The sequence below is a fragment of the Rhodotorula graminis genome (genome assembly GCF_001329695.1).
Source record: "Rhodotorula graminis WP1 unplaced genomic scaffold RHOBAscaffold_12, whole genome shotgun sequence".
NCBI classification, from domain to species: Eukaryota; Fungi; Basidiomycota; class Microbotryomycetes; order Sporidiobolales; family Sporidiobolaceae; genus Rhodotorula; species Rhodotorula graminis.
Genome location: NW_017264939.1, coordinates 209,401 through 235,727, shown reverse-complemented (window position 1 = coordinate 235,727; position 26,327 = coordinate 209,401). Strand labels below are relative to the sequence as shown.

Sequence of the window (26,327 nt, the reverse complement as noted above, 5' to 3'; positions counted from 1 at the left end):
GAGGTCGAGGTCGAGGTCGTCGAACGACGCGCTGTCGACGAGGTGCGACACGCGCACGAGCGCCTCGGCGCCCGCACTCGCGCTCGACTTGGCCATCGCCGTCGACGCCGTCGAGGCCGACTTGCCCGACGAGGCGAGCGACGCAGCGGCGGCCGCCGCCGCAGAGCCCTTGACGCGCTGCATGCCGCCGCCGGTCCACTTGGGGTGGCTCTTGGGCTTGGCGCGCGCCGTTGCTGTCGCCGACGCTGACGTCGAGTCGAGCGCCGACGAGGCGTCGGCGACGAGGGCGGACGCCGTCGACTTGACCTTCTTGGGGGCGGCGGCGGCGGCAGCTGCGACCTTCTTCTTGCTCGAGCCGGACGACGACGACGACGACGTGCCATTCTTGACGCTCGCGGCGCTCTTGGCGCCCGACTTGAGCGACGAGGCGCCGGACGGGGCCGACGAGGTCGCGGGCGAGAGAGGGCCCGAGGTCGAGGACGAGGTGGACGAGAGGGGGACGACGAGCGCCGAGAGGCGGCGGCCGTAGACGCAGCCCGTGTCGAGACCGATCCTGCGAGTGCGCTCTGAGTCAGTTCCGACCTCGCGCAGAGACAGTGCGAGAAAGAGAGAGAGAGAGAGAGAGAAAGGAGGACGCACGAGTGGTCCTGGACCTGCAGGCCCTGCCCCGCCCAGTGCCCGTACACGACGCCGACCTCGTCGCACGCCTCGGTGTCGCGACACTCGTTCATGCCGTCCTCCCACACGCCCCACCACGGCATGGCGCCCTTGCCCGCCTTGCGGCCCTTTGCGCTCACGGCCCACTCGCCCTTGCCCGCCGGGCCCTTGACGCCCTGGGCGTTGTGCGCCGCGCCGCCATTGTGCGTCAACGTGCGCATGTTGAGGAGAGTGAACGGCGACGTGTTGAGCTTGTCGACGAGGAGGGCCGTGCGCGCCGAGTGCTGCGAGAGGAGGCGCGCGAGCGACGTCGACGGCGAGAACGACAGGGGCGACGTCGAGTCGAGCGAGGCCGGGACCGTGTTGCTCTTGCTCTTGCTCGAGGGCGAGGCGGGCGTGACGCGAGACAGGACGCGGTCGAGCGACGACCATGGGACCATGCCCGCGTGTACGACGTAGCTCTTGATCTCGTCGACGTACAGCGTGAGCGGCAACTGCTCAAGGTACGCCACGTCGGCGCTCGACAGGTGCCGCGCGATCTCAAAGTGGTCGCCGCCCCACTCCCACCCCTCGGGCACGACGAGCCCGAGCGACGACTGCTCGGCGGGCGACAGCGACGGGTCGAGGTGCGCGTACGACGGGCCGACGAGCGCGCCGCTCGAGTCGTACGTCGCCGAGTAGGCGAGCGTGCTCGCGACATGGGCCGCCGAGGCGGGCGCGACCGTCGAGGTGGTGCGGGCGGACGAGGTCGAGGTCGAGGAGGAGGCTCGGGAAGAGGTCGACGAGGACGGGCGCGTGCGCGCACGAGACGACGACGACGACGACGACGCGACGCTGCTCGCCGAGGCGAGCGTCGTCGGGCGGCCAAAGGGCCTGCGACCGCCCTGCGTCGAGGAGGCCGACGAGGAGGAGGCCCGGCTGGCGACGCTGCTCTTGCTCGCCGAGGGTGCGCCGGCGCTGACGAGCAGGTCAAAGCTGAAGACGTCCGTGTCGTCGACAGTCGCCGTCGCGTCGTCCTTGGCGTCCATCTCGTCCTGCGGCTCCTCGAAGACCGAGAGCGCCGGCTCGTCGTCGTCGTCGTCCTCGGTGCCGTCGCCAACGAGCCACGTCATGAACGAGCGCTTGACCTTGCGCTCACGCGGCATCATGGGCGCGCGCTCCTTCTTGTAGGCGCCAGCCGCCGGGTCGTGGTGGTGGTGCGCCGCCTTGAGCTTGCTCGCGGCGCGGTCCTGCGCCGACGCGGCCGACTGGGCGACGCGCGAGAAGCCCGACTGGACCTGCTGCTTCTTGCCCGCCGCGAGCTGCTGCATGTTCTTGATCGCCGAGCCGACCTTCTTGACGGCGGCCGACGGGTGCAGCGACGCAGGTGCGGCAGGCGCGGTCGGGTCGAGCGGGCCGTACGCCTCCATCCACTTGCGCCACTCGAGGACGCGCTGGTCGTGGTTGCCGCGGACGCCCTTGGCGCCGAGCTTGCGCAGGAGCGAGACGGTCGTGAGCGAGTCGTTGAGGGCCGACTTGCCGACGATGTCGCCGACGTGGAGGAGCGTGTCGGCCGAGGGCGAGAACGACAGGCGCTTGAGGAGCGACACGAGCGACCGGTGCGTGCCGTGAAGATCGCCTGCGGAGCGAGAGATCGTGAGTTGGGGCGCATGGGGAAGGGGAAGGGAGAGGGAGAGAGGGACACACCGACGACGAGAAGGCGGCCGTCCTGGCTGTTGGCGTTGCCGAGAGAAGGGAGCGTCTCGTGCCACTTGTAGGCGGCGAGGGTGCCGTTGTCGAGGAGCGTCGAGACCAGCTCGCCCGCCGCGACCGAGAAGGTGCCGGCGACGGCGGCGTCCTTGTACGACGAGCTCGACAGGTCGCTCGACGTGTCGTCGACGTACTCGTCGTTGGTGTAGCCCTTGTCGTCGTCGTTGTAGACGCCCTTGTACGCCGCCGCCGCCTGGGTCGCCTCGGTCCACCTGGACGTCGCCGTGCCGAACGAGTCGCCGAGCGCGCCCGTCGCCGAGTCCCACTCGACGTTGGCCTTGAGCCCGACGGCGGATGCGGTCGCCTCGGCCTCGGCGACGGCGGACGACAGGGACGAGCGCCACCAGCCGGGCTTGTACGCCTCGAGCCAGGCGTCGTCGCCGACAGAGTCGGGGCGGAAGAAGGCGAACCACGCCGCGGCGCCGATCGACCCGCCGACGAGGAGCAGGACGACGAGCTTGCCCTTCCACCCGCACGCTCGTCCGCCCTTCTTGGTGCGCCCGCTCGCGTCCCTCCACCCGAGCGAGCCCGCCGCGCCCGGTCGCTCGTACCGCGTCGTCGGGATGAAGGCGTCCTTCTCCTCGGGCTCGTCGTCGAGGTCGCCCTTGGCCGGGCGGGTGCTCTCTGGCGAGATGGAGCTGTTGCGCGGGCGGGCGAGGCGGTTGGCCGACGAGAACGACTCGGTCGTTTCGGCGGACTCGGTCGTGACGGGGACGTAGAGGGCGGCGGACGAGCCGCGGCGGTGCAGGCCGGTCATGGCGTGCTAGCCGAGTCTGCAAGGGCGTGCGACAGGCTGTCAGTGCGACGGCAAGGAGGAGGCGGGTTTCGGGGAGAGGGCGAGGTTCAGGGAGAGAGGGGCGGCGAGAGCTCACCTTGGGCTTGTGGAGCGGTCAAGTCGAGCCAGCGACCTTGAGCGTGCGAGGTGCAGGCTGCTCGTGCAGCTAGAAGGAGCGACCGAGGGTGAGGATTGAGGAGGAGGGGGGAGGAGCGACGAGGCTGGAGCGGGTTGACGCTGGTCGAGCGGTGCCCGAGAGCTTGCGGTTGTGCCGAGTGCGGGATCTGCGGTCTCGCACATTGTGGCCTGCAGGCCGCGGCCAGGAGGCGAGTCGGAGACAACGCCAGGGGGCGAGCCGCACGAGGAAGGTGGCGGGCGCGCGGGGTTCGAATACAACTGGCCTTCCAACTGGCTTTACCGACTTGCAATCCAAACCGCTAAGGCTTCGTCGAGGCGACCGTTTGCCTCCGGTTTGCTCCACGGAGGTAGGGGAATCGTGTCGCTCCAGCTCTCGCTCGCTCGGCTGCACCTGCGAGTGATAGTCTGCACATCGCAAGCTACTTCCAATACCGAGAGAACGTCGCGGGAGTTTCGCCCAACGACGTCGACAGCTGCGGCGACTGGCCTGCCCCCTCGCCCTCGCACACCGCTCGCTGCTCCAGACGCACACGCCCCAGCACTCGCAAGACTCGCACCAACTCGCCGACGTCAACCTCCGCCGCCGCACCGACCCAGCAGCTGTGAGTCCTCATCAGCTCGCGCGCACCTCCCTCCCCCAGTTCCCACCCGGCATCGGCGTCCCCTCCCTGTGCGTCGCTCGGCGAGCTCGTGGCTTTTGCGATGACTGTCAAGCACCTCAGGAGGCCGAGCCATCCAGCCGGCGGACCCGCGCTGACTCTCTCCCCTGCCCCTCCTCCCGGAACCCTCGATCGCCTCGACGTGTCGCCCCCGTCCGCACACAGCCTTCCCACATGCTCCGCCTCGCATCATCGTCCCTGTCGGCATCACCTGCCCTCTGGGCACCGCGCACCCGACTCCTCGTCGCGCATTCGCGTCGAGCGATTCCCGCGGCCTCGTCGTTCCACTCGTCGCCGCTCGCCCTCCTCGACACCGAGCGCCAATCGCCGTCCAGCAGCAGCAACCACCCGCCTCCGAGCGTCAATGCCGCAGCGCGGCGACGAGTGCAGCCGGCGCCCGCCGACCAGGCCGCATCTGCACCGCCTCGCCCGTTCGACCCGCCGCAGCCCAACCCTGAACCGGCACCGCCCATCGCGCCGCCTGCGCCCGACGCTCGCGTGCCCAAGCGCCGCATCACGTCCATGATGGAGCTCCCCAAGTCGTTCGGCCGCAACCAGATCATCGAGGTGCCCGAGCAGGTCCAGCGCGACCTCGAGGACGTCCTCGGCCACTTCCAGGCGCCCGTCCGCTACGCGTTCGCCTACGGCAGCGGCGTCTTCCGGCAAAAGGGCTACACGGAAAAGGTGCGCCCCCTCTCGTCCTCCTCTTGCCCTGGCGGTCCCGGTCGTCTCCCTCCCTCCCTCGTCCTCGCCGAAGCTGACCCCGTTCTCCTCCTCGCGTGCAGGACAAGCCCTTGCTCGACTTTGTGTTCGCCGTCTCGCACCCGTCGCACTGGCACGCCATCAACATGCAGCAGAACCCGCAGCACTACTCGCTCCCGATGCGGCTCCTCGGCAGCAACGCCGTCGCCTGGATGCAGGAAAAGGGTCTCGGCGCCGAGGTGTGGTTCAACGTCGACGTCGAGGTCAACGGCAAGGTGCGTCGGACTGAGCCCTGCCGGATCTGGTTCGAGTCGACAAGCCCCAGACTGACCCGTTGCCGCCCGCAGCTGCTCAAGTACGGCGTCATCTCGGTCGACGCTTTGTGTCGCGACCTGCTCGACTGGGAGACGCTCTATATCTCGGGTCGCCTTCACAAGCCTGTGCGTCCCCGCGTCCTCGTCCGCCTCTCCTTCCCCTCGCTCACTCGTCGCCCTCCTTCCTCAGGTCCGCATCCTGCAAAACGACGCCCGGGTCCGCCTCGCCAACCAGGTCAACCTCGCCTCGGCCCTGCGCACCGCCCTCCTCCTCCTTCCCGAGTCGTTCACCGAGATCGAGCTGTTCGAGGAGATTGCCGGCATCTCGTACCGCGGCGACTTCCGCATGCGCGTCGGCGAGAACCCGCACAAGGTGCGCAACATCGTCGCGGCGCAGCTCCCGGCGTTCCGCAGCCTGTACGGCGGCCTCCTCAAGGCCTTCTGGAAGTCGGTGCACACGATCGGCGAGGTGCACCCGACCAACGGCGGGCCGCACGAGCAGGGCGGCGTGCGCCTCATGCGGCAGGACCTGAGCGCCGCCGTGCGCGCGAGCACGGCCGTGCGCCTCCCCGTCGGCCTGCGCGACAAGGTCCTCGCGCACTACGAGCGCAAGTGGAACCTCGAGGGCGCCATGCTGCGCGCCAAGGAGCACGACGCCCACGACGCGCCCGACCGCGCCGAGCACGAGGTCAACCTCGACGTGCAGTTCATGTGGGAGCGCATTGTCCAGGACGACGAGTTCAAGGCCATCATGAACCAGAGTGCGTCCCTCTCCCTCTCTCTCTCTCTCGCTCTCTCCTCTCGCCCTCGAGCCGGTCCCTGACTCGATCTCTTTCCCTCTTCAGGCCTGTCGCAGATTGTCGGCCGCCCGACGTTCAACCAGTCGCTCAAGGGCATCCTGTCGGCCGGTCCGGTCAAGTCGCTGCGATACGTCGTCCCTAAGCTCAGGAAGAAGTGGGGCGCGGCGGCGCCGCCCAAGCAGGTCGAGGCGGGCCTGATCGAGGCCGACGAGAACGCCCGGCAGGCCATCGCCGACGGCAAGGTCGCCGAGGTCGTCAAGAAGGGGCAGCAGTGAGCGCTGTCGCCGCCTCGACTCGGTCGGGCCTCGTTCTTCCACCTTCCCCCTCGTCCCTCTCCCTTCTTCTCGTCGTCCCCTCGTCGTCGCAGCAGTCGCCTTTCGTCTTTCGTTCCCGCTGTACCCCCTTGCGTCCCTCTTGTGCAACCCCCCATTGCCACCTCGAGCGCCTCGTCGCCGCGCCCGCACGCGCCCCTCGTTCCCCCTCCTCGTCGCCCCTGTACCACCTCCCACAGACGCTCGGCCGTGCCCTTCACTGCCCCCTCGACGCGCGCACTCTGCCGCTCAAAAGATCCGTGCACTGCAACCTGTTCCTCCAGTGAGCGACGATTCGAGAGAGCGCGAGAGGAAGGAAGCGAGGGGCTCGAGCTCTCTTTCTCTCTCGTGCGAGGCTCGGCAGGAATCGAGAGAGGGTGACAACAAGCACTGCAAGGTCTGCGAGGATGCGAGGCTACGGACGAGGAGGAAAGGCACGCGAGAGCGCGAGGGGAAACGAGTACAACCGGGGAGAAAGGGAGGAGGCGAGGCGACGCGAGGCGAGGGACGCTCAGCCCATCCTGCGAGCCGAGTTTGGGTCAGCTCATTCGCACTGTCGTAGTCGAGATGGGTTGCACGGATGGAGCGCGACGTGCTCGACAGAGAAAGGGAGAGCGGGACGCACTTCTGAGAGACATCGGCGGGCGGGCGAACGGCCTGGGCGAACGTGAGCTGCGTGCGGACGAGGGTCAGGTCGTCGTCCTCTCGAGCAGGCAGAGTTTCAAGAGAGAGAGGGGGGACGCACGAGACGCTTGAGGCTCTGGATGTACTTGCGCGACGTCTCGTCGTTCAAGACGTGCGCGACGTTGTTGCTGAAGATCTTCTCGCGGCCCGAGCGCTCGTGGATGCCGACCATGGTGACGCCGATCGGCCACGGCGCGTTGCCGATCGAGAGGCGCAGGTAGGCGTCGTTGGCGCGCAGGTACTCGCGCTTCTGCATGTTGTGCGTGATCTCGGCAATGTTCTGCAGCACGTCGGGCGCGAGCTCCTGCGTGGGTGCGGCGACAGCGTGAGCGCAGGTTCGACAGGGACAAAGAGACGAGAGAACGGGACGCACGCGCTTGCGGAGCGACTTGAACAACGGCTTGAGGTACTCGGCCGAGGTCGCGCAGGTCGCGGCGGCCATCTTGCCCTGCTGGCTGCGCTTGATGTTTTCTGCGGGTCGGGCGAGGGTGAGCGTCGCGTACTTGACGACGAGGGGGTGGACAGAGAGGGACGCACCTGGTCGGTCGGCGAGCGACTGCTCCCACTCTTTGAGGACGCGCTGTCGAGGGGAAGGAGAGCAGGAGGTCAGGCGGCTGCGAGGTGACGAGGTTCGAAGGGGGAGAGGAGGATGGACGCACCTTGAGGGCGTGGTAGATCTGCGGGTACACCTTGTGCGGGTTGGAGCGCACGAGGTCGAGGTCGACGAGGACGTCCTCGTCCTTGGGCTTGGGCTCCTTCTTGTCGCCCGCGGCCTCGAGCGCCGGTCCTGCCGCCGGCTCGGGTGTCGCCGTCGCCGAGCCGTCCTTGGGCGTCTCCTTGCCCTTGCCCTTGCCCTTGCGCTCGGCCGTCGCTGCGCCGCCGGCGTTGGACCGCCTCGCGACCTCTGCGAGCTCGAGGCCGATCTCCTGGCCCTCCATGGCGCGCATAAAATCGTTGCGCTGGCCCTCGGTGCGCTCCTCGATGAGCTCGAGAGCGCGCAGGCGCAGGCGGCGGTCCTTGTCCGACTCGGCAAAGAGGCGGATGGGGTGGCCGATGCGGCGCAGGCGGCGGACGCACTCGTCGTTCGAGACGTTGAACGCTTCGGGCTTGGACTGCTCGACGACGGCGACGGCGGCTGGGGCGGCGTCTTGTGCGCCTGGCGGGGCGTCCGAGGGCGGGAGGAGGGTGGTGCCCGTCTGCTGCTCCTTTGCGGCGACGCGCTTTGCGGCGCCGTAGAGGCGCTCCTTGCGCTCCTGCTCCTTGCGGGCGCGCTCGCGCTGCTCCTCCTCGTCGCGGAGGCGGTCGAGCTCTGCGCGGCGGATGTACTTGGACGGGGGAAGTTGGTCCGAGTTGGGGGCGGAGGGCGACGCTGTCGAGGTGGCCGAGGCGATCTGGTCGAGGGCGCGCTTCTTGGAGGCGATTTCCTGCTTGAGGAAGTCCATCGCAGCAGTAGCTGAGCCAGCCAATGGTGGTGGGAGAGAGCGAGGACGCCGACCGCTCGCTCGCCCAAGTCGAGGCGGGCGAATCGCAGCGACCTCGCCCTTGCCGCCCCTCCACGCACCCCTTGTTGCCACTGTGAGCACCAGCCTGTCCTCTTTCTCCGTCTCGCCAAAGTCCAGCAGCGAGCGCGCACTCGCCGCACCCACTTGCGCCTCGCCAACGACCTCGTCTTCGTCCCCCTTCCCGGCTCGACTCGCACGCGGCCACCACGGCCACCAGCAGCCTTGTGACCGACCGTGCAGTGCTCCTGCACCTTCATCAACGACGTTCAGCACCCTCGCACACTGTCGCGCCAAGCCCGTACTGACCCGATCCTCGTCCCTCTCCCCCGTCCTCTTGGAGCAGACCTCACCATGTCCGACGAAGAGAACCAGGTGCGCCACCTTTCTCTTGAGCATCTGTCCCCTCCCTACACGCCGTCTGCCTATCCGGCGGTCCGCTCTCCTCGTCATCGGGCGTCGAGCACCCGCCAGTTGCGGAGCAGCTCACCGCACCTCGTCCTCGCGCACCGCGAGCTCTCACTGACCATACCCGCTCGCACACAGACCGTTGTCCTCCAGACCGCCGGCTTTGACGCGCGCTTCCCCAACACCAACCAGTCGAGGCATTGCTTCCAGGCCTACGTCGTGCGTCCCCGCTCTCGTCCCTCTTGAACAGCTCCGGCGTCGAGCAGGGCCGTCCGCTCACCTTTGTATGCCGCACAGGACTACTTCCGCTGCGTCAACGCCAAGGGCGAGGACTTCCCGGCCTGCAAGACCGTGCGTCCCTCCTCCTCCACCTTCCCCTTCCCCTCGCACTTTCGCCTGGCCACCGGCTGACGCCTTTCTCCCCTTGCAGTTCTGGCGCACCTACCACTCGCTCTGCCCGAGTGCGTCTCTCGATTTCTCTCTCGTTCTTGTCCCGCACGGGTTACTGACCCTCTTCCCCTTCTGCAGACGAGTGGGTACGTCGACCGCCTCTTTCAGCGCTCGCACGGCCTTGGCGACATCAACTGACTCTATCGTTGCACCTCCACAGATCGCCAAGTGGGACGAGCAGCGCGAGGAGAACAAGGTGCGTCCCCCCTCACCCGTCCTCGTCGCCGCCTCCCGCACGACTGACTCGCGGTCTCCTCCCTCCAGTTCCCGGCCAAGCTCGACTAAGCGTGCCGCTTCGGTCGCACGAGGACGTGGTGGACGTGTCGGGCGAGGTAGAGAGGGGTCTTGGCGGGTGCAAGCCGCGGTGTGTTTCGTGTCGAGCGTGCGCCTGGAGGTTGAGAGCGGTTCTGCGTCGCGAGGAGAGCAGCTCTGCCGTTCCGATCGACTGAGAGGGCCAGTTGAGCCGGTCCTTGAGGCTGTAGGCCATCCGCTGTCCTGCATCGACAGACGCGAGGCCGCGAGCGACACCGCGAGGTCGCAGGACGACGACGACGAGGTGGGGGCGGAGACCTTCTCGCTCTCGTCCAGCCTCTCTCTGCATCACGAGCCAGCCGCCGGCTCAGTGCACACGATGCTCACATCTGCCGCCCTCGCCGCCTGGACCGCAGCGACCCTCTCGCTCGCCTCGCCTATCTCCTCCTCGGCGGCCGACCGTCTCGCCTCGATCCTCGTCGTCCCGCGAGACGGGCGTCCAATGGGCAGCGTCCACAACTGCGCACAGTACCACGGGACCGTCGGCGCACAGCACCTGAGCGACATCTACCACGTCTCGACTGGTTGCTCCGGCTCGGTCGGCCGCGACGAGTGGTCGCGCCCGCGCCGGCCCACGCCCGGCGAGCTTGCCATCGAGTCGACCGACGACTTTGCCTACCCTCTGCCTGGCGACGTTCTGAGCGGCGCTCTCGTCTGGCTCCACCGTACCACCCTCGACCTCGACCGCCCCACCTCCGCCATCGTCGAGCTCGCCAGCGCGACGCCGCAGCAGGACCAGCTCGCCTTCTCGGCCCCGCCGTCTTCGTACCCTCACCTACATGGCGGCATCATCCTCCCTCACGGCGAGGGCCGCCTCGTGCGCCTCTCGTCGACCTCGGACGCCGATGCCCTCGCCGAGCTCTCGCACCTCTCGTCGCACCCCGAGTTTGCCCTGTCCTCGCCCGTCGTCATCTCGCGCTCGCCCGTCGCCCTCGGCCGCCCCAAGACGGCCGGCCTCGGCCTCGGCGCCGACGTCGTCGACGACCGCTTCCCGACCGTGCCGAGGGCGGCTGTCGAGCGCGTCGAGGCGCACCTCGCCGGGCTGCGGTTCGACCCGCTCCTGAGCAGCCTCCTCGCCAAGCTCGGGGGCGACAAGAGCGTGGGGCGGATCAAGAGCGACGTGAGGACGCTCAGTGGGGAGGACCAGAGCCAGCTCGACGAGGACGAACGGGTGCGTCGCCGTCATTTCTCTTTAAGGCGGTAATGGCCTCCTACACGAGCAGCAACTGATACTGCGTCCATGCCTCGCAGTGGGTCTCGCGGCACTCGATGAGCGAGGGCGCCTACAAGGCCGCCAACTGGGTCACGTGTGCGTTCCTCGCCTTCCTTCTCTCTCTCGCGCCCGCAGCGCCGAATTGACCCTCTTGTTGGTCCCCTCGCAGCTAAGATGTCTTCGTACGGCTTCACGTGCAAGCAGCTGTCGTACCTCCCGAACTTGTCGCCCATGGTCGAGTGCGTCTACAACGAGTCGGCGCTCGGCGGCGACGAGGACGACAACCTGAGCGGCAAGGCCAAGGACGTCGTGTACGGCGCCAACGAGACGGTCGTCCTGAGCGCGCACTATGACAGCCGAGGCGTGCGTCCCCTCGCTCTCCCTCTCTGTCCCCCTCGTCCTCCTCGTTCGACGAGGGCTGACTCGTCTTCCTTCTCCGCGCCCCGCACACAGTCTTTCGGCTACCCGACGGCGCCGGGCGCAGACGACGACGCGTCCGGCACGACGCTCGTGCTCGCCGTCGCGCGCCACATCTACGAGCACCGCCTTCGCTTCGGCCGCAAGCTCGGTGCGTCGCCCTCTCTCCCTCTCTCCCTCTCTCCCCTCTGCCGCCGCACCCACTCACATCTCGCACTCCTGCCCCTTCGCAGTCCTGTGCCTCTTCTCGGGCGAGGAGCAAGGCCTCCTGTCGTCGTCGTGGTACGCCAAGCAGCTCCGAGCGCGCGACGAGGACGTCGCCTTCATGCTCCAGGTCGACATGGTCGGCTTCCGCAAACCGGGCGAGCCGATGCAGCTCGCGCGCCCGGACGTTATCGGCCTCGAGGTCGCGGGCCACCTCGTCGGCAACTACAGCGAGCTGTACGTCCCGGAGCTCGTCGTCGGGTACGTCCCCCTCTCGCTCTTCTTCTTCTCTCTGCGCCTCGGTCTTCCTCGCTCTGTGATCCGGTACTGAGTCCCTCTCGTTCGCGAGCAGGTACACGCCCGCATGCTGCTCGGACCACCAGTCGTTCGTGACCGAGGGTGCGTCTCTCTCCCTTGCCGTGCCACGTCCTCCTCGGCCTGACGCCGTCCTCCTCCCTCCCTCCTTCCCTCTCTCTCTCTCTCCCTCTCTTTCCCTCTCTCCCTCCTCCTCGGCCCCTCCTCCACCTGCTCGTCCTCGCCCTGTCACCGACCCCGCAGCCTACCCGGCGACCTGGATCTTTGAGCGCAACGGCGCCATCGCCGACCCGTGCTACCACGACTCGTGCGACCGGTCGGACCGGCCGGGCTACGACTTTGAGCAGATCGCGGCGCACACAAAGGTCGCGTTCGCGACCGTGTGGGAGACGGCCGGTGGAGCGCTGCCGTGAGAGGGGAGCGTCCTCTCTCTGGTTCTAGCTCTTTCCGCGCGCAATGAAGCCGTACATACTCTCGATTGCCAGGCGCTCTGATCCCGAGAGAAGCCGCAAGCTGGAGAGCAGTCGACGCTGGCTCGCGCGTTCGCTCGGTGGCCTCGCTCCTCTCGCACCGTCACATCGGCTCGTCCCCACCTGCTGACCTGCTCGCCTGCTGTACCGGGCCCTCTGTCGTCTGCAAGCCTGTCGTCCGAGCCCTGCGGTCATCGTGCGTCTCCCCGTCCTCTCCCCCTCGCTCATCAGTTGGCACGTCGACTCACCTCCTCCCGTCGCACACAGAGCTTGGGACGTCGAGACGAGTACAGCTGGCATCGAGTACGGCATCATCTCGCTCGCACGTGCCGCAGCAGCTTCAGGTGCGCCCTCGCCTCCTCGCCTCCCTCCCCTCCCCACCCACCCGCATCGCTGACGCACTCCTCCTCGCCCACACAGCTCGCCATGACCGACTACCTCACGCAGCTCCCCGCCGAGCTCTTCATCACGATCTGCGAGCTCGTGCGCGCGTCGCGCAAAGGCCCGTACCTTGGCCGCATCTCCAAGGCGTTCCTCCCCGTCGCCCGCCGCTTCACGTTCCGCAAGGTCACGGTCAGGACGTTCGCCAAGCTGTCCAGGCTGTGCGACGTTCTCATCGCGTCGCCCGGCGCTGCCCTTTACACGGTCGAGCTCGAGATCCTCCTGTTCAGTGCGGCCGTCGACCCGGGCGAGCTCAAGACGGCGACGTTCAACTCGGCGATGCGCCAGCTCAAGAACCTGTCGAAGCTCGCCATGCACAACACGGCCCGTTTCGTCAAGAGCATCTTTGCGCCAACGGGCCAGATGCTCCCCAGCCTGTGGTCGTTGACGATCCTCGACCGGTTTGACGGCTGGTCGAACCCGTTCGACCCGAGCAACTTCCGCCACCTCGAGCGGTACCCCGTGCTTTCGCGCTTCGACCTCGAGGTCAACCGCACCGTCGAGAGCCTGGGCAGGTACCGCCCATCCAAGAACCTGCCGAAGCTCAACTTCGGATGGTCTCTCTGGCTCGCCGGTCCGCTCAGCAGCAACGACGCCGTGCCCGACCTCCTCTCGTGCATCGACGTGATCGGCAACCTTGGCCTGTACGACAAGGCGTCGTCGGCCACAGCGACCCTGCCCGCCCTTCTCGACTCGGTCAAATACCCCTACTTCATCCAGGACCTCTCGCTCGAGCAGGCCGCCAACGACACGGTGCCTCTTGTCGCGGCCATCTCAAGGTTCCCGCGCCTCAAGATTCTCGAGTTCCGCGCCCGCGTTTGGAGCGACGTCATGCTGCCTGTCCTGCACGGCCTCGAGCGCCTCGAGGAGCTCTACTTCCAGTCGCGCGGCGTATCGACTGAGGATCTGCGCGCCATCCTCGACGGGCCGCTCATGGTCAACAACCTCAAGAAGGTCGCCGTGAACACCGTCGACTACGGCGAGTGGGGCGAGATCATCGGCTTCGACTGGACGTCCGAGTTCAGCCTGAACGGCCTCGTCGATCTCCTGCCCGTCGCAGAGCAAAGGGGCGTGCACCTCGAGGGATATCAGGTGTCGTGTGCGCGCCGAGAACTCAAGAAGCGCGAGCGGCGTGCGAGGGACGCAGCGAGGGCGGCGGCGAGCAGGGGAGGAGGGTCGTAGCTTCGGGTTCGAGTCTTTTGTGCAGTGTCCGCTTGGTCGCGTCGCCGCTCTCGTCGAGCAGCGGCAGCGAGCGAGAGTGCTCGTGCGCATGCTGCTGCTGCGAGCTTTCTCGTGGCTCGGCTCGATGCTCCTCGACTCGTCGCTCGAGCCTCCCGCTTTCCGCCTCTTTCTCGCTTGCGCTCTTCCTGCGCCCGCTGCAGCCGGGCCCGCGTGCGACTCTCACTCGGCAACCCCTCGAGTAGCTCTCACTCGCACTCCTCGCCCGGGAGCGTCACCCCGCAGCAGACGGCGCCGGCACCTCGTCCGCGTTCCGCTCTCCTCCTCCTCCATCTCACTCGTCGCCGGTCAACTCGCGCCGCCGTGCTGCCAGAGCCCCTCCAGCTGTACGTTCACCCTCTCTCCTGCCAGTCGGCGTGCCCCCGAGCCCGCGTGCGCCGTTGCCGCACGCTCACCTCCTCCTCCTCCCCCCCACCTCGCAGAGCCGCCGTCCTCAACGACTCGTCGACGCGCGACGCCGCGCTCGCCGCTCTCGCCCCCGAGGCCGACCAGTCCGACGACCAGGCCCACAAGGCGCACAAGCAGGCCCTCTTCGCCGTCGCCCCGATGCTCTCGCTCCCCGCCCTTCTCGTCGTGCGCCGCGGACAAGCCGGCGACACCGAGCCGATCGACGTCAGCTCGACCATCGACGCGCAGCGCGACTGGGTCGTCTCGAACGAGTGCCCGCCGGCCATGCGCGACGGCTACCTCGTGCGCGTGCTCGGCGAGACGGGCGGCGAGGGTCCGCAGCAGCAGGAGGGAGCGGGAGGAGGCGAGTGGGCGAGCGTCTGGGCGGGCATGCAGGGCGTCGCGAGCGACCTGGGGTCGCAGGTCGACAAGGGCATCATCCTCGAGGCCGACGGCGGTCGCAAGCCCGTCGAGGTGACGTGCAAGACGGCCAACGAGTTCAAGTCGGCGCTCAGCAAGGCGACCGGCGGCGTCCTCGACAAGCGTGCGTCCCCTCTTCCCCTCCTTTTCCGCTCTGTACGTCGTACTGACCGCTCTGCGCGTGTCGCCCGCAGTCGACTGGTCGAACGTCGTCCTCGGTGGAGGTACGTCGCTCGTTCCGCCGAGTCCTCCTCCCTCTCGCCGCAGCGCCCGTCGTCGGTCCTGACCCTCTCGACCCTCTTTTCTGCAGGTGCCGTCCTCTCTATCCTCACGGGCCAGCAGGAGAGCCAGAGCTACAAGGGCAGCGACCTCGACCTGTTCCTCGTCGGGCTCGAGCCGCAAGAGGTCCGTCCGCTCCCTCGCCCTCTCGTCTTTCCAGCCACCCCTCTGATAACCTTGCCCTTCCTCCCCTCTCCTCGGCACACGCAGCTCATCCCCAAGATCAAGAGCATGATCGACCAGATCAAGGACGCCCTGCCGCCGGCCCCGAAGAAGACCAAGCGCGTGTACGGCAAGGACTACCGCTCGACCGAGGTGCCTGTCGCGTCGGACGAGGAGGAGGGTTGGGCTATGGACCACGCGTACGACTGGAGCGAGCAGCACAAGGGCGAGCTCCTCGTCATCAAGGGCTTCAACGCGTTCACACTCGTGCCGCCCATGACGGTCACGGGCCGTCGCCCGGTCCAGATCATCCTCCAGTCGCACAAGACCGTGTTCGACGCCCTCGCCGGCTTCGACCTCGACTGCTGCTCGGTCGGCTGGAACGGCACCGAGGTCGTCGCCGTTCCTCGCGCCGTGCGCGCCCTCGCCCTCGGCGCCAACCTGCTCGACGTCAAGCTCGCGCGCAAGGGCGACCCGACCTCGTCCATCGTCAGCAGCCGCTCCCTCAAGTACCTCACGCGCGGTATCTCGCTCGCGCTCCCGGCCGCCGCCCAGTCGATCCTCGACGCCGAGGGCCTCGACCTCGAGAAGCTCCTCAAGGCCGGTCGCGACAAGGCGGCGAGCGAGACCGAGCGCAAGAAGGTCAAGACGGACGACATGAGCGGCCTCGCCGGTACGCTGCGTCGCCAGTGGAATGTCGCGAACGGCATCGGCGGTGGGCGCGACGTCGCTCCTTTCGGTGCGTCCCTGCGCTCACTTTTCCTCGTCTCTCGCTCTCTGACTAACTCGTCTACTCGACGCGTACAGGCGCCGACTACGGTCCTGCCAACAGCTCGTGGCACAAGCTCGTCTCGTCGTTCGAGATGGCGGTTTGGGAGAACGGCTGGATCTCGCACGAGTTCTGGGAGCACGCGGTCAAGACGAGTGCGTCCCCTCTCTCTGGATCGTACACCAGTAGGGTCACTGACCCTGTCCTCCCTGCAACAGTGGCGCCGGCGGTCAGCGAGCTTCTCTTCGCCGACAAGAAGGACCTCGTCAAGCTCACGCCCTCGTGTGCGTCCCCTCTCTCTCATTCGCCTCGGTCCCTCTCGTCGACTGACGAGCGCACTCTACAGACCTTGGCGTCACGGCGTCGTACGTCGTCCCGTACGTCGCGAGCTTCGACCCCGACTTTGTCCTCGACCTCGACGAGCCCAAGAAGAACCTTTTCAAGCTGTCGTGGAACGACGTGCGTCCCCTCTCTCGCTATCTCGTCTCTCTAGATCAGTCTTTGACCTCTCATATGGCGTCTGCAGATCCAGAACCTGCAGTACATCGTCAAGTCCGTCCCTCGTCGCCTGTCCTCAACTTGAGAAGGTCGACTCAAACTGACTCTGCCCCTCGTGCCGACAGGCTCCCTCGCTCGGTGCTCGCCCTCATCGACGACGCCGAGATCAAGCTCAAGGAGATTATCGCCGACGCCAAGGCCGCCGACGACTCGGGATCGCCCGGCAAGAAGGTCAAGGGCGACGAGGAGCCGTCTGCCGCCACCGACGTCTCGCCTGAGGCGCTCAAGGCCATTCAGAGCGCCCTCGACACGGTCAAGAACGTCTCGGAGACCGACCAGCCGCGCCAGAAGCCGTCGGTCCCCAACACGTCGTCGCAACGCCTCGACCCGCTCGTCACTGACTCGTTCCCGGGCCCGTACGAGCCCTCGCCGCGTCACGCGCCGCGCAAGCCCAAGGCGCCGTCGTCCAACATGAGCAAGAGCATCGTCAACCCGCTCGTCGACCACGCCGGCCTCGAGATCAAGACCAAGTCGACGAGCGACTTCGTCTACCGCGTCGCCGTCCTCGGCGGCCTTTGGCAGTTCCACGGCCTCGACACGGTCATCGACCGTGCGCTGCAGGTCATCTGGCAGGGTTCGTCTCTCTCTCTCTCTCTTTCTCTCGTACTCGTCCTCGTTGTGAGCACCTATTGACTCTCGCGCACGCAGCTTGGGTCGCGACGGCCCGTGCGGCGACGTCGCTCCCGCAGGAGCGCAACGAGGGCATGCAGTTCGTCCTCGAGCCCGACGAGTGGGCCGTCTACAAGGCCAAGTTCGCCGCTCAGCCGTCCGCCGCCTCGGTGCTCGCCAAGCTTTCGCGCGACCTCTCGCGCCTCGCGCGCAACATGGCCAAGAGCATTGAGGCGGAGCAGAGCTCGGGCCAGAAGCGTGCGCTCGGCGAGTGGGACGAGGAGCGCAAGCGCTACCTGCTGCAGTGGGTCGCCGACGAGGAGATGATCTGAGCGGAGGCGGTCAAGGAGGATGAGGGGACGAGCTTGTAGACACGCCGCGCTTGATTTGAAACCCGCTTTTCTCTCAGGACTCTCTTCTCTGTTCTCGAGCTAGAGAGGAGCTTGCTCGGCGACGAGAGGACGCAGCGTCTCGACTAAAAGGAGGAAAAGGAGAAGGAGAGGGTCCGTGACCGATTGCAAGGGATGGGAGGCTACCAGAGCTCGCGCCACTGGCGTCGCGTCGACAGGGACAAGAACCAAGAGGGGGATCGAGAGATGCGCGAGAGGAAAAGGAGGCCGGCGGCAGGCCCGTGCGCGGCAGGCCCGTGCGCGGCAGGCCCGTGCGCGGCAGGCCTTTACTTGGACGAGTAGGCCTCGCCGAGGGCCGTGAGGGACGCGTCCGAGTTGACGTAGGTGCCGACAAAGTCGCCGAACCCGGCGTACCTCTCGATCCAGGGCTGCTTCTCCATCCACGGCAAGACGGTCGCGAAAAAGGCCTGCTGCTCGGCGACGGTGCCACTGCCGGCGAACTGCGAGACGGGAGGTCAGAGACTGAGGCTGAAAGAGGGGAAGAAGGACGAGAGAGAGGAAAGGAGAAGGAAGAAAAGGCGCGAGATGGGAAAGGGAAGAAAGAAAGGGCGAGAGAGGACGCACCTCGGTGAGCCAGATTGGCTTGCCGAACCGCGTGTGCGCCTCTTGCAGGTAGTTCGTGAAGTAGCCCGTGTTCCATGCCGCGTCGTACTGGAGAAGGAGGGGGAGGAGAGGAGGGCGGAGGAGAAGAGGGAGGGGAAGGAGAGAGAGAGAGAGCGAGGGGTCAGTGCGCGAGCTCGACGCATCGCCCAGGTTCGCGAACGAGGGCACGAGGAAGACCCACCCAGTGCAGAGCGATGGCGTCCGTCTCCTCGAGGCAGGTCGGGCAAGCGTCGAAAAAGGCCGCCAGGTAGTCGCGACCTAGAGGAGCGCCGCCGTTGGTGACGGCGGGCGAGACGAGCTTGGCCTTGCCCTTGAACGGACTACGGACGAGGCGAGCCTGTCAGACGGTCTGTCGTAAAGGAAGGAGAGAGCGCGAGGGGCGCACCTCATGTACTTCTTCCAGCCGGCGACGACGGCCGCGACGGTCATGTCGGCCTGCCCGACGAGGTCGGGCTCGTTGAAGGCGAGCAGGTACTTCGAGCCGTTGTCGATGGCCTTCTGCGCGTTGACGAACCAGTCGCCGGCGTTGTCGCTCCACCTGCGAGGGCGGGAATGTCAATCTTGGGCAGACGAGGCCGGAGACGAGAGGGCCTGAGCGCGGGAAATCGAGACGCACAGCATCGGGATGTACTCGACGCCCGGGCTGAGCGTGCCCTCGGGGAGCTGGCCCCAGTTGTAGCTGTCGCAAGGGAGAGAGAAAGAGATTGTCAGGTCGTGCTCGAGCAGGAAAGAGGGGAGGAAAGAGGAGGACGAGACGCACGCCCACGAAATGGCGAGGTTTTTGGTGAGGGCCGCATCGTTGTAGCCGACGCCCTTCTTCTTCGACGCGCCCGACGAGAGCGTGGCGACGGGCGCAGCTGTCGAGCGCGTCGCAGAGGCAGTCGCAGACTTGGACGCCGAGTTGGTAGAACGCGTGGTCGTCGAGGTCGTCGTGCGAGTCGTTGCGGTCGTCGAGCGAGTTGTAGTGGTCGTCGTGAAGCGGGTCGTCGCGGTGGAAGTCTGTGTGGCGCGAGAAGTCAGGCCCATAGTCGCGCTGGCGAAAAGACAGCCGCGAGGACGCACCGAACGGCTCGTGGTCGTGACGCGGACCAGCTTGCTCGTCGTCGTCGTCGTCGTCGGGCGCACGACCTTGCTCGAGGTCGACGTGACGGCGGCCGACGTGCGCGACACGCTCGCCTGCGACGCGGAGACGAGGGTCGTCTGCCGCTTGAGGAGGCGCTCGAGCCTGGCCGTCTCGGCTGCCCACCGCCGCTCGCGCTCGACAAAGACGGAGCGCTTGTGCTCGGTGCTCGCCGACTGGGCGTACGTCTTGGTGCGCTTGACGAGGCGCGCGGCCAGCGTCGCCTGGTACTTGGCCGACGCGAGTTGGCGCTCGAGCCTCGCGAGGTCGGGAGCGGCGCTCTTGGACGATGCCGCGAGAGCAGCGCTCGCCAGGAGCGCCATCGAGAGGAGCGTGTTGAGGTACATCTTGCGCGGCGCGAGCGACGGCGAGCAGGCGGAGCTCAAGGAGAGGGAGAGGCGCGGGCGGTTCAACGAGTGTGAGCGGTGTCGAGGGGACGTCGGCCAGCGACGTGCGTGACACTGAGGGCGGCGAGCGAAACTCTAGCTGCGGCAGAGAGAGAAGAGAGAGCGAGCCTGGGAGCGAACCGGCCGCATTTGGTCCAGCGGCCGCGATGAATGCGGATCGCGAGCCCGGCTGCTCGCCGGTGGCCGATACAAAAACGGCCCGCAGGACGCGTGCGGAGAGAGCGCGTCCAATTGACACCGACGAGCGCACGTGCCGTAGCGATCGAGCGACGCGCAGCCGACGGAACTTTTGAGACGAGGTCTAGCAGAGGCCAGCAGCGAAGCAACGCTGGGAGCCTCGTACGTAGTCTGGAGACAGTGTTGAGACGCGCACACGCTCTATGTGGCTAGGGTCAGGCGAGCCAGGCCGCAAGCTCGTCCAAGAAAGGCGACACCTCCTGCGTCGTTGCTCAATTTCTCGCACGACCTCTCCCTCTCGACGCGGCTATGGACACGGACGAGACGGAACGACGAGAAATGGACAGCCTTGCACTGAGCCCGCCGACACAGGAAGAGCTGCTCGCAGACGACCGCTCACGCCTTGCGACGCTTCTTGTCCTTCTTGTCCTTCTTGCCGCTGCCGCCGTTGGCCTGCTTGCCCTCTTCGCCCTCGCCGCGGTTGCGCTTGAGCGCCTTGGTCGAGTTCGGGTTCTTGACGCTCACGGTCGACGAGAGGCGGTCCTTGCCGCCGACCACCTTGGCGGCGACCTGCGCTTCGGCTGCCGCCCACTCGTCCTTCGAGCCACCGATGGCGTACCTGCGACGTGCACCAAGGGCGAGTGAGCTCGTCGCTCGACGAGAGGGGACGTCGACGGCGAGAGAAGGAGACCCTTACTCACTGCTTGAGGTCGAGCGAGTCAATGACGCCGCGCTGCTCGTCGCGCAGCTGCTTGAGCACCTCGTTGCCCTCGTCCTCGAGCTCTTTGGCGAGCGCGTCCTTGTGCGTGAGCGACGTCGCGACGCCCGAGTCGCCGGCGGGCAGGATGCGCGCAGCCGTCGCGGCGGCGGCCTCCTCGGTCGGGAGCGAGCGCGCCACGTCGGCCTTGAGGACCTCCTGGAGCGACTTGGTGAGCTTGCGGATGACCTTGACGAAGAGGGCGAGCGTCTGGGCGACAGGGAGCTGCAGCTCGGTCTGTCCAGGAATGGCAAAGAGAGAGGTCAGTGCGGGCTCCTGCGAGGCGAGGCGAGGCGAGGGGAGAGCGGGACGCACCTCGATGTCCTCGACCGACTTGCGCTGCAGGCCGAGCGACGCGAGGATCGACGCCTGCACGCCCGACAGCTTGACGTCCTCGGGGAAGCGACGCGAGAAGTACAGGGCCGCGAGCGTCGGCAGGAGGTCGAGGATGACGTGGTAGTCGAGCATGTTGTTGCCGTACGAGTCGAGGCGCTTGAGGTCGAACGGCGAGAACGTGTCGCGGACGTCGGTCGAGACGAGGGCTGCGAGGCGAGGGGGAGAGCGGGTCAGTACCGGAAACAGGCCGCGAGAGGGACCGGCTCGAGGCTCACTTCGTCGGCCCGAGGCCGTGTCGAGCGAGCTCGCCGACTCGAGGATGCTGAGGGCGAGGATCGAGCTGAACTCGCGGAACTTGTACGACAGGAGGGCGATGAACCGCTTGCGGAAGTCTGCGGGCGACGAGCGCGCAAGTCAGTCGAGGCGCGAACGAGCCCCCGAGTCGAGGCGAGGACGGGCGACGCACCGATCGAGAAGTCGCCGAGCCACCGCTTGGCCTCGTCCTCGTTCTTGTTGAGGCCGCGGATCATGATGCACGAGTGCTCGCCCGTGAGGTCGTTGGTCGTCTGGCGCATGTACAGCGGGACGTATCCCGCGCGCTTCCAAAACTTGAACAGGAGCGGCGTCACGCCGTACGAGGTGCCGAGGTAGTCGAGGTTCTCGGGCTGGCGCTCCGACAGGCGCTGCAGGAGCGGCGGCATCTTGGCGGCGTCGCGGATCCCGATCCGGTCCGTCTGGAGCGAGGCCGACTGCGGGACGAGGGCGAGGAGGTCAGTCAGGCTCGGTGGACGCAGTCGAGGCGGCTGAGAGAGAAAGAGAGAGTGGGACGCACCTCGTCAACCTTGGCGACGTCCTCGAACGTCTCGACGTCGAGCTCGGCGGCGACCTCGTCGAGGTTGAGCAGCTCGCCGCTGTAGAACTCGTTGAGGGCCGTCAAGGTCTTCGAGCCGTAGCCCATCTTGGCGTAGTCCGGGTGAACGGCGATGCGCACGATGCGTGCGCCCGACAGGCTCGCAAAGTCGTCGTCCTGGTACTGCTGCGTGACGGTCCACGGGATGAGGTCGCCTCCGGCCATGCGGCCTCGCGACAGGTTGTCCATGACGCTCTGCTTGCTGATGTTGCCCTCGAGCGCGACCTGGACGACGACGAGCGGGTCCGGGAGCGAGTTGTCGCCCTCCTTGAGCGGCGGGAGGAGGACAAAGAGGTGGTGGCCGGGCGCGTCGCTCATGAGCTGCAGGTCGTTGGGCGAGTTCTTGTAGTGCGACGCGACGTAGAGGCTCATCATGCGCTGGAGGAACACCTCGGACGCCGGGTGGTACGAGAACAGGGTGTCGCGGTTGACGTAGTACAGCTCGCACTGGGACGGGTGCGGGCAGCCCTGGAGCGTCTTCTTGCTCGGGACGGCGATGGTCGCGTCGAGGCACAGGAGCTGGTTGAGCCACTTCTCGATCTCGTCGCCGGGCGCGTACCGGATCGGCGTCGTGAGCTTGATCTCCTTGAGCGTGCGCGCGACGTTGAGCGACGCCGACGACGAGCCGCCCTTGACCGCCGTGCCGTCGTCGTTCTTGGCGGGTGCGGCGAGCGCCGACGCCGGGCGCGACATCTCGCGCAGCTGCTGGAGGAGCTTGAGCGACAGGGACCGGCCCGTGCCCTCGTAGCCGTTGATCGTCGACGCCATGAAGACGAGGTACGGGCCGAGGAGCGACCGCACGAGCGGCAACGGGATGGCGGCGGCCTCGTCGATGACGACGAGCTCGGCCTGGCCGAGAACGTGGAAGTCTTGCGGTTGAATGTACTGCGCGAGGGAAAGGAAGAGGTCAGTTCCGCCGCTCGAGCCGCGTGACGACGACGACGAAGACGACGACGGCGACGACGACGACGACGACGACGACGAGGTGGCGAGGAGGGACGGACCTGGATGGTCTGGCGGTGCTGGCGGAAGATGTTGACGCGCACGACGGCGCCCTTCCACTCGGGGTTGGTGCTCTGGACAATGTCGTAGTCGAGGTGCTCCTCCCAGCCGAGCTTGTCAAAGCCCTTGAAGATGAACTCGAACAAGGTCTTGAGGTTCTCCGGGCTCGGGCTCGTCACAAACACGTTCGAGTAGCCGTGCAGGATGGCGAGCGCGATCGAGAGGCCGAGCGCGGCCGACTTGCCGCGACCTCGGGCGGCCGTGAGCGACACGGTCTGCGACAGCGACTTGGACGTGATGGCGTCGGTAAAGGTGAGGATGGCCTTGGCCTGGTCGAGCGTGCGCGCCTCCGCGAGGACGTCGCCGACGCCCTTGGTGTCGGCCATGCTCTCCTTGAGCGCGCGCAGCTCGGCCTCGCCCTCCTGCTCGCGGCGCTTGCCCTTGCCCGACGAGCGCGCGACGCCGACGCCCAGGTCCGGGTCGATGGGCACGATGTCCTTGCCGGCCGAGATGGGGAGGACGTTGAGCTCGTCGTCGACGACCAGGCACGACGGGTTGTTGCCGAGCGACAGGAGGAAGCGCTCGTTGAAGCGCGCGACGGGCGACGCCTCCGACATGCTCGAGCGATACCGCGAGTGGACGTCCTGCGAGAGAGTGGGGGTGATGAGCAGGGCTCGAACGCGCGAGACGCTGAGAGGGAGGGAAGAGAGAGAGGGGTGCGCACCATCGTCATGCTGTACAGCTCGCGCAGACTCTTCATGCCCTGAAGTAGGCACACGACGATGCCGCCGCCCTCGACCGTCTCGATCGTGCGCGCGAGCAGGTTGGGCGTGAGCGCCTCAAAGTCCTGGAGGACGAGCATGTTGAACGTCTGGCCGAGGATCTTGTGCGTGTCCTTGTAGTACCTGCAGGTGCACGGCCTCGGGTCAGGCGCTGAAGTACGAGGTGAAAGAGGAAGAGAGAGGTCGAGGACGCACGTGTACCGCACGTCGGTGACTGAGACGAAGAGCTCGAACGGGTCCATCTCGCCGACCTCGCGCTGGCCGCGCTTGACCTCGCGCTTGACCTTGGTCTCGCGCTTCTTGCGGTTCGACGTAAAGCCGAGGTCCTTCTTGTACGCCCACAGGACTGACGGCCGCGGGTTCTTCTTCTGGGCTGCGAGCGAGGTGCGAGGGTGAGCGCTCGGCCCCGGGTTGAGCGAGGGGACCGGCTCAGGGACGCACCATCGGTCGGGTTGGCGAGGCCGGCGATGCTCTGGCTGAGAAGGAAGTGCAGATTGACGATCTGGGCGTGCTGTTTGCTCTTGTCGCCGACCATGACGAAGAAGGAGCGGTGGCCCGAGATGAGCGAGTTGCTGATGAGGGCCGGGATGCGTGTGTCGAGCGGCTTGCGCCGCCCGGTGGCGTTGGCGCCGGACATGGCGAGGGCTGGCGGTGGACGGTGGTGGGAAGGGTGCTCGAGGTGGGGAGGTCTGCGAGAGGGGAGGGGGAGGAGAGAAGGGTCAGCGGCGTGTCCCTCGTCGTACGGGTGCTGCAATCTGGACACAGGCCCTCTACGAGCCGTTCCTGCGCGTCGCCCCGCTCTGCAAGGCTCGCGCGCCGCCGTCGGCGAGCGCGGCCGCACATCCTCATCAGCTCCTCCTCGCGGTCCTCCTCGCCCACCGCACGCCCGCCGCGCAGACCGGGCGAGTCGCCGCAGAGAGAGTCGAGACGCACACTGAGCTTAGTAGCAGGCCGCACGAACGATGTGGGCGAGTGGGAGGAGGCGAGGAGTCGAGCCACTCGCGCTCCAAGCTCGTCGGCCCTCTTGTCGCCGCGGAGTCCGCGCTTACCTGGGACAACGACAGGAAGCGGGAGGGAGTTGCATTGCGAGGTGAACGACGGGATGCTAGGCAAAACGAGAGCGTGCGAGTAGTAGCAAGGTAAAACTAGGGAGGGGCGGGCGGTACAACGAGGAGAGAAGGGGAGCTGCTGCAAGAGGCGTCGACGCCCAGCGTCCCTCACCGCCTGACCTTCTTGGCGCGCACCATCCTCCTCCTCTCGACGCCCGCGCCCGCGCCGGGAGCGGCCTTGGCCTGCGCCCTCGCGAGCGCCTCGCGGCCGCGCTGGGCCCTCCTGAGCACCTCGCGCTGCGCCGCCTCGGCGTCGCCGCCCTTCTTGACGCGCGCGGCGAGCTCCTCCTCCTGCGCCGAGTCGAGAAGCTCCTCGAGGGCCGAGAGCGCGCCGGGAGACGCGTCGTCGTCGTCGGCGTCGACCACGTGCAGTGAGCCCGGGGCGGCGGCGGCGGCGGGCTCGTCGTCGACGACCTCGTCGTCCTCGTCGTCCTCGACATCGTTCGACTCGCCGTCCTCGACGACGACGACCTGCTCGTCCTCGCCGCCGGGCACCTCGTCGCCCTCGTACACGACGTCGAGCTCCTCGCCCTCAACCTCGTCCTGCCCCGCCTCGCTCGTCTCGTCGCCCGCCCCGACAAGCTCGACGAGCCGCGCCTCCTCGGCGTCGATGTCATCCTGCGCAGGCGCGGCGGCTGGTGCAGGTGCGTCGTCCTGCGGCGCGAGGCGCGCGGGTCGAGGGCGGGGGCGAGCGGCGGCTTCGGCCTCGCGGTCGAGGTGGGTCGGGTCTTCAGGCCACAGCGGGTCCTCGGACGAGTGGTGGGCGCTGTAGAGAGGCGGCAGAGAGTGTCAGTCGTGCGGTTTAGAGACGCGAGAGAGAGAGAGAGTGGAGGACGCACTGGACGTGCTCGTCTGAGAGGGCCGGGTCGTCGGGCGACGCGCGGAAGTGGTCCTCGCCGGCGTCATGCGACGAGTCGCCGTGCGCCTGGTGCACGTCGGCGAGGTACTCGTCCGGGTTCGACGGCGGCGCCGGCGCCGCCGCGTGCGGGAGGAAGCCCTCGGGGAGCTGGACGTCGACGACGGCGGCGGGCACGCTCGCGGGCTCTGGGCTCGCGGCGCGGACGGCGGCGGGCGACGTGCGCGGGGTGGCCGAGCGCGGGTCGTAGCCGACGCCGAGGAGGGCGCGGCCGAAGAGGACGAGGCAGGCGGCAAAGAGGACGACGTAGGTGAGGTCGTTGAGGCTCTTGCGGCGCACGTTCGAGTAGACGAGCTTGGCGACCTCCTTTGGGCGGGCGGGCGACAGGAGGGTGCGCGCGAGGAGGGGCGACGAGGGCGACTGGGCGAGGGACGCGTTGGAGCGGTGCCGCAGGTCCATCGAGTCGGCGGCGGCGCGCGAGCCCTTGTTGGCGGCGCGGCCCTTGGAAGGCGTGACGGACGAGGAGCGACCGTGAGCGCCGTCGACGAGGTTGTGCATGCGCTGCTGCTGGGCGTGGGCGGGCGACGAGGCGGTGTTGGCGGCTCCCGCAGTGCCGGACGCGGACGACGGGGGTGAGGACTGGGCGAGGGACGAAGGCTGGCGCGGGAAGGTCCACTCGCGGAACTTGTCCTTTGACGGGGTGGCCGGGCACGAGTCGTCGGACGAGGGGGACGACTCGGACGAGGGTGCGCGGGCCGAGGGCATGTCGAGCTGGGTGAGGAGGCGAGAGGACGACATGGCCGCCTCGCTGTGGTGGTGGATGGTGCGCGAGCAGAAGAGAGAGTGCGCTAGTGGGTGGCCCTGGTGGATGAGGGAGAGAGGGGAAGAAAGGGGCGAGGTGCCTGCGAGGCGGGGCG

The 26,327-nt window shown here is 67.6% G+C and overlaps 9 protein-coding genes across 9 annotated transcripts in view; 4 read left to right on the top strand and 5 right to left on the bottom strand.

The window, feature by feature from the left end:
• RHOBADRAFT_55270 (uncharacterized protein) overlaps positions 1-1,834 on the bottom strand; it is a 2,640-nt gene extending 806 nt beyond the window's left edge. The window contains exon 1 of the mRNA XM_018417761.1: positions 878-1,834. Within this exon, the coding sequence (XP_018269077.1) occupies positions 878-1,805 (928 nt within the window). The 5' untranslated portion in view covers positions 1,806-1,834. The remainder of the gene's footprint in view (positions 1-877) is intronic.
• A 2,318-nt stretch (positions 1,835-4,152) lies between these two features.
• RHOBADRAFT_17337 (uncharacterized protein) lies at positions 4,153-6,069 on the top strand (the record flags this gene model as incomplete). Its single annotated transcript, XM_018412365.1, has 7 exons — positions 4,153-4,338; positions 4,510-4,662; positions 4,764-4,955; positions 5,028-5,120; positions 5,185-5,463; positions 5,497-5,755; positions 5,840-6,069. 7 exons carry the CDS (start codon positions 4,153-4,155, stop codon positions 6,067-6,069), a joined length of 1,392 nt encoding a protein of 463 aa, XP_018269076.1.
• A 547-nt stretch (positions 6,070-6,616) lies between these two features.
• RHOBADRAFT_32158 (uncharacterized protein) lies at positions 6,617-8,231 on the bottom strand (the record flags this gene model as incomplete). Its single annotated transcript, XM_018413014.1, has 6 exons — positions 6,617-6,626; positions 6,731-6,777; positions 6,851-7,093; positions 7,163-7,260; positions 7,327-7,369; positions 7,449-8,231. 6 exons carry the CDS (start codon positions 8,229-8,231, stop codon positions 6,617-6,619), a joined length of 1,224 nt encoding a protein of 407 aa, XP_018269075.1.
• A 302-nt stretch (positions 8,232-8,533) lies between these two features.
• On the top strand, positions 8,534-9,618 carry RHOBADRAFT_65462 (uncharacterized protein). The gene is made up of 7 exons (XM_018418713.1): positions 8,534-8,663; positions 8,835-8,915; positions 8,994-9,047; positions 9,127-9,157; positions 9,225-9,232; positions 9,307-9,342; positions 9,411-9,618. The coding sequence occupies exons 1-7, from the start codon at positions 8,643-8,645 to the stop codon at positions 9,429-9,431; spliced, it is 252 nt and encodes an 83-aa protein (XP_018269074.1). The 5' UTR covers positions 8,534-8,642; the 3' UTR covers positions 9,432-9,618.
• Positions 9,619-10,455: 837 nt separating this feature from the next.
• Positions 10,456-12,084, top strand: RHOBADRAFT_38679 (uncharacterized protein). Its single transcript, XM_018413549.1, has 7 exons — positions 10,456-10,629; positions 10,710-10,767; positions 10,841-11,034; positions 11,125-11,239; positions 11,322-11,553; positions 11,645-11,691; positions 11,851-12,084. The coding sequence occupies exons 2-7, from the start codon at positions 10,728-10,730 to the stop codon at positions 12,018-12,020; spliced, it is 798 nt and encodes a 265-aa protein (XP_018269073.1). The 5' UTR covers positions 10,456-10,629; positions 10,710-10,727; the 3' UTR covers positions 12,021-12,084.
• Positions 12,085-12,503: 419 nt separating this feature from the next.
• On the top strand, positions 12,504-17,273 carry RHOBADRAFT_55264 (uncharacterized protein; the record flags this gene model as incomplete). Its single annotated transcript, XM_018417760.1, has 13 exons — positions 12,504-13,610; positions 13,983-14,001; positions 14,071-14,083; positions 14,180-14,688; positions 14,759-14,788; positions 14,875-14,969; positions 15,054-15,744; positions 15,813-15,929; positions 15,993-16,058; positions 16,121-16,233; positions 16,301-16,326; positions 16,398-16,906; positions 16,981-17,273. 13 exons carry the CDS (start codon positions 12,504-12,506, stop codon positions 17,271-17,273), a joined length of 3,588 nt encoding a protein of 1,195 aa, XP_018269072.1.
• Positions 17,274-17,432: 159 nt separating this feature from the next.
• Positions 17,433-19,421, bottom strand: RHOBADRAFT_55263 (glycoside hydrolase family 128 protein; the record flags this gene model as incomplete). The annotated part of the gene is made up of 7 exons (XM_018417759.1): positions 17,433-17,791; positions 17,916-18,002; positions 18,136-18,274; positions 18,340-18,492; positions 18,571-18,633; positions 18,715-18,953; positions 19,017-19,421. The coding sequence occupies 7 exons, from the start codon at positions 19,419-19,421 to the stop codon at positions 17,618-17,620; spliced, it is 1,260 nt and encodes a 419-aa protein (XP_018269071.1). The 3' UTR covers positions 17,433-17,617.
• Positions 19,422-19,989: 568 nt separating this feature from the next.
• RHOBADRAFT_48805 (uncharacterized protein) lies at positions 19,990-24,082 on the bottom strand (the record flags this gene model as incomplete). Its single annotated transcript, XM_018415189.1, has 10 exons — positions 19,990-20,277; positions 20,360-20,652; positions 20,731-20,957; positions 21,027-21,143; positions 21,218-21,500; positions 21,584-22,546; positions 22,666-23,307; positions 23,388-23,568; positions 23,641-23,818; positions 23,887-24,082. The coding sequence occupies 10 exons, from the start codon at positions 24,080-24,082 to the stop codon at positions 20,055-20,057; spliced, it is 3,303 nt and encodes a 1,100-aa protein (XP_018269070.1). The 3' UTR covers positions 19,990-20,054.
• Positions 24,083-24,563: 481 nt separating this feature from the next.
• On the bottom strand, positions 24,564-26,208 carry RHOBADRAFT_55261 (uncharacterized protein; the record flags this gene model as incomplete). The annotated part of the gene is made up of 2 exons (XM_018417758.1): positions 24,564-25,320; positions 25,394-26,208. 2 exons carry the CDS (start codon positions 26,206-26,208, stop codon positions 24,663-24,665), a joined length of 1,473 nt encoding a protein of 490 aa, XP_018269069.1. The 3' UTR covers positions 24,564-24,662.
• Between the last annotated feature and the right edge of the window lie 119 nt (positions 26,209-26,327).